This window comes from Bidens hawaiensis, unplaced genomic scaffold (assembly GCF_021521415.1).
Source record: "Bidens hawaiensis isolate Kalapana, Puna unplaced genomic scaffold, B.hawaiensis_p1.1 tig00044684_1, whole genome shotgun sequence".
Lineage (NCBI taxonomy): Eukaryota > Viridiplantae > Streptophyta > Magnoliopsida > Asterales > Asteraceae > Bidens > Bidens hawaiensis.
The window spans coordinates 3,921-8,515 of record NW_027497932.1 but is presented as its reverse complement, the minus strand read 5'-3'; the positions used below and the strand labels follow the sequence as shown (position 1 = coordinate 8,515).

At 36.6% G+C, this 4,595-nt stretch overlaps 1 protein-coding gene across 1 annotated transcript; it reads right to left on the bottom strand.

The window, feature by feature from the left end:
* Nucleotides 1-211: 211 nt before the first annotated feature.
* On the bottom strand, nt 212-1,000 carry LOC143595125 (early nodulin-like protein 1). The gene is made up of 2 exons (XM_077074241.1): nt 823-1,000; nt 212-752 (listed from the first exon to the last, which is right to left on the bottom strand). The coding sequence occupies exons 1-2, from the start codon at nt 992-994 to the stop codon at nt 274-276; spliced, it is 651 nt and encodes a 216-aa protein (XP_076930356.1). The 5' UTR covers nt 995-1,000; the 3' UTR covers nt 212-273.
* Nucleotides 1,001-4,595: the final 3,595 nt, after the last annotated feature.

The following is a 4,595-nucleotide window of genomic DNA, read 5'->3' as shown; positions in this document are numbered from 1 at the left end:
AAACATTGAAACAAAAAAAATCCAAATTTGTACTAAAAGTTACAAATAAAAAGATTTAATCACCCAAAAACTTATTATTCTATATCCATAATGAACACACTCGTGTATAAACACTCAAACTACTTGCATCAGTCCAACACATTAAAAAAAACAGCCACAAAGAAATCAATTTACGCTTTCAACATTAAAATTAAAAAAAGAAAAAGAAAAAAAGAAATCATTCAAGAAACCCCCGAAACATAATGAAATCACTCAATTTTCTGTTTCAAATCATTAATAAAGCCCCCATAAAGCAAACATAACCGTTACCATCCATGCAATTATGGTACCCAAAAGCCGCGGTGTTGCCGCAGATTGTGCTGGCGGTGAAGTCGTGTCCCCTGACGGATTATTACCGCCGGAAGACCCTCCACCGCCACCACCTGGAGAAGGCGCACTTCCTCCACCAGGAGAATTCGCTGGTGGAGTCAAACCAGGCGTTCTAGATGGTGGCGATACAGCAGGAGATGGCGGAGTAGCGACAGCTGGCGGCGGTGATCGGTTTCTAAGAGCCAAAACCACCACAATCAGCTTCTGACCTTGATCACAATTCGACTTATTACCCGTAATAAAATAAAACGGACCCGATCGATCAAACTTAAAAGACGAATCACCGCCATCAAGCTTCGTGATCGGATTATTAGCATTGCATCCATCAAAATCACCTTTGTTCACCACCAACACGGAATCTGAAGCACCATTATACTTAAAATCTGCAAATAATCAAAAACCCTAATCAAAAACAACAACCCGAACACAAAACTGAATATCAAGAGACTGTACGGAGAGTATCGTTGATCAGAAACCGCAATCTACTGGACCAGTTGTTGTAGGATTCCGATGGACGTAGTGTCCAGCCATCTTTGCCGCCAACTTGGAAGGTAGTAGCTTGTGAAGAAGATATGGAGGTGATGAAGATCGCCATTACAATGCAGAAAGAGGTCTGAAACGCCATGATCGATTGGAGAAATGTGTTGGTCAAGATGGGATCATGTGTTTTGTATTTAAAGAAGAAAAAAACATAACGCTGTTTACACGCGGCAAAAACCTATGAATTTTAAGGCGAGATATTTTATTAGTTTTGAGAGCGACTTGTATTAGTATAATTTAGTAATTGTAGCTTAAGTGTAAACTATAAGATTAAACCGTTTCAAATAAGAAAGTGGGTCCATTTGACTGGTTTCGTATTTATACGGTCTTGTTACCCAAATTTTTGTTAAAACTAGATGAACGGTAGAAGTGTGAAATTTTTTGCTAGATCAAGTGGTTTAAAAAAAATTGTTTTATGTAGTTTACTAAATTTTAAATACTTTTAGGTAATTTGCTATCTCGGATAGCGCATTATAAAGGCGCATTAGCTAACCTTTCAAGTGTCAATTTATGTCATCACCCAAGTCCAAGTCATCGTCCAAATGGTGGTTTGCGTAATCCGCTATTTGAGATAGCTGCTTCCACATGTTAAATTGGATGATTTGGACTGCCACTTGTTAATGTGTCTTCGTAATCCGCTATTTAATATATCAAATTACGTAAAAACACTTAAAATGTACTTGGTCACTTAAAAAATACTTTATATTTATTTTATTTTATTTTTATAGAACCATCTAATCTTGCAAAAATAAAAATAAAAAAAATCAAACGTGTGAGTCAATCTCGGGTTGAACTGAGTCAAAACCTAAAGTTCGGGTTGAACTGATCCCCATTTTGTTTTTTAGTCGTTTTTTGGAATATATTTGAGCTTAAGATGTTTAAAAAAATAAAAAAGTTGGCTGATAATTAATAGAGAATATTTGAGGTAAAACTTTTGGTAAAAAATGAATTTGGAACATTAGTTCAATTGCAAACATTTAAACATATGTATCCACATTCAAGAACATACACTCCTACCTTATTCCTCTCCTCATTACGGATTCAGAAACAACATTTGAAGCTCGTTTTAGGATCGTTATACAACAAGTATCATCAAGGTGCAAGCTTGTAACACTCTAGTTTCAATACATGAATAAATAAATGTTTCGAGTTTTAATTAATTATCGTATCGTTGGACGTTATTTGAACTAATTAAATAATATGTAGATAGTGGATAAGGTCAAGGAGGATAAATGAACATAAGAACAATTTGAGTCTAAAAGCCTTTATGCTTTGCCTATTTAAACCTTAAAATAATATGTAGATTTTTCCATCCTTATCATTCCATCATCCTTCTCCAATCATTATACAAACACCCATACACAACAAAGATCTCTTGTACATCAAACGTTTCGAAGAATCCAATTTTATTTATCCAAGATCTAGCTATCAATATTTAAGGTACGTTTTTAATTAATATTTGTTTCCTTTTTCTCATCTCGTTTCCATCTTAGATCTATTAACAAAATGAACTCGTCGAGCCGAAGCAAACCGACACAAATGAACCGTGATAACCAAACCGCAAGCAAAGTAACAGTAACATGATAACAAGAAAACAATACAAATAATAGATTGTTACAAAACGGGTCTTCAACGAGACCCGGGTTACAATAGGATTCGGCCAAGACTAAGGACCCGAGCTCGGATCTGAGCCGTAGACGACATGGTGCGTCTCGTATTCGAGTTACGATATAAGGGCTCGAATCAAACCCAAAATGAAACCCTCACTTTTGAACCAAAACTCGAAGCAGACTCTAGATCTGAGAAAATTCCGGCATGCAAACCAGAATCCTATGCGAAACAGATAGTTCGCATGGCATGCGAAACCCCGTGAGACGCGAAAGCCGTGCGAATGCTAAAAACCTATGCGAAACCCTTTATGCTAAATCCCATGCGAATAGGACTTCTGTGACGCGATGGTGGTTGCCGGAAGGAAAGGAAAGCACGGGGTGACAGCGGCGCTGTGGGTATGGAGACGGAGGGAAGCACGGCGGTGGTGGAGGCTGGTGGTGGCCGGCGCTGGTGAAGGAAAGAGGAGGCGGTGGTGGTCGGCCGTGCGGTAGAGAAAGAGGAAGAAGATGAGTAAGGGGGTGGGGTCTAGGGTGGAGTTTATATATTTAGGTTTTTGAGGGGGTGTTTGCCAAATGGGTTAAGGTAGAGGGGTGTTTGGTGAAACTTATATTTGATAATAATAATAATAATAATAATAATAATAATAATAATGTAGAATACCAACAAAGGAGTGATATGGATGCGAGCACTTGAACGAAACCCGAACCCGAGATCCGACTCGTCTAGAAACCTTAAACAGCCCTATGCTATACCAAGAATTTATGGGAATCGCTTAAGTAACCTTTGAACATAAAAGCTCGTCATATCAATGAAAGAATTGAAAGGAACATACGGACGGAAGATAAACTATAAAACATTATAGTTATATAATGCAAAGTGTGAAGACGAGGACTTAAGACAAGTTAAGGAGTGGATTAAAATAATAAAGAAATAAGATAATAAATAATAATAAATGTCGTTAAGAATGCAAACTAATCAAGACGGTTCGTTAATAAAATAAAGTTAAGTGCATTAAATTAACATGAGCGGTTAAGGATGGTTACATGTCGGTTCGGTTAATAAAAGGTTAACCCGTTAACTTTAGAAATAAATAGCAAACAAAAATAGAGATTAATATGTATATGTTATTAACAGTTACTCGGACACAATTGAAGAAGGAAATTACTATAAATTCAGAAAGGAACCGACTCCATGTGAGTCTAGCCCCCTTTTTTCCTTTAAACGTTTTTGGGCTGTATGCATACTCCTATGTGAAAGAATAGATATATGTGACTTTAGTTAATGACATATATCTCGTAAGAACGTGCTTATATGTATTAATTTATTAATATATATATATATATATATATATATATATATATATGAATGTTGAATGATAGCTAGAATAGAAAGTGTTAAGGAATATATCCTACTAATGTTTGTGTAGAAGGTTATATGAATATCAATGAGTATGAATGCTATGTATAGAAGAATGCGTATATCTTCATGCGTAGAGCCTTCGGACCTCATGCATGCATAATAAGTTAGGATGGCAAATCCCTCTAACTTTATAAGGCTCGGTTATGAGCAAAGATTGGGGACTCGGTTACGAGCAAGGAAGGCTCGGTTATGAGCAAAGATAGGAGGCTCGGTTACGAGCAAGGAGTGCTCGGTTATGAGCAAAGATAGGAGGCTCGATTATAAGTAAAGATAGGAGGCTCGGTTATGAGTAAGAGTAGGAGGCTCAGTTAGGAGCAAGTGTGTAAGAATATAGTTATGAAATGATTGATAGACAGACATAGAGAAAGTGAATAAAGAATTATAAACGTTATGTTATATATAAATGTATGAAAGATGTGATTTTCTTATAAATCATATGTTGTGAAAGTAAAGAAACGTTAGAACTCACTCAGCGTATAGTTGACTTTAGTATGCATGCAGGTATTGTGATGACGTGGCAAGCTTGAGGCGCGTACGAGGCTATCCATATTGAAGAATAGTTAGAGAATATGGTTGTTATGTAAAAGGTTTTAGTTTCCGCTGCAAATTGATTATGCTTCCGCCGTATCAAACTGAGTTTATGAGTAAATCCAACA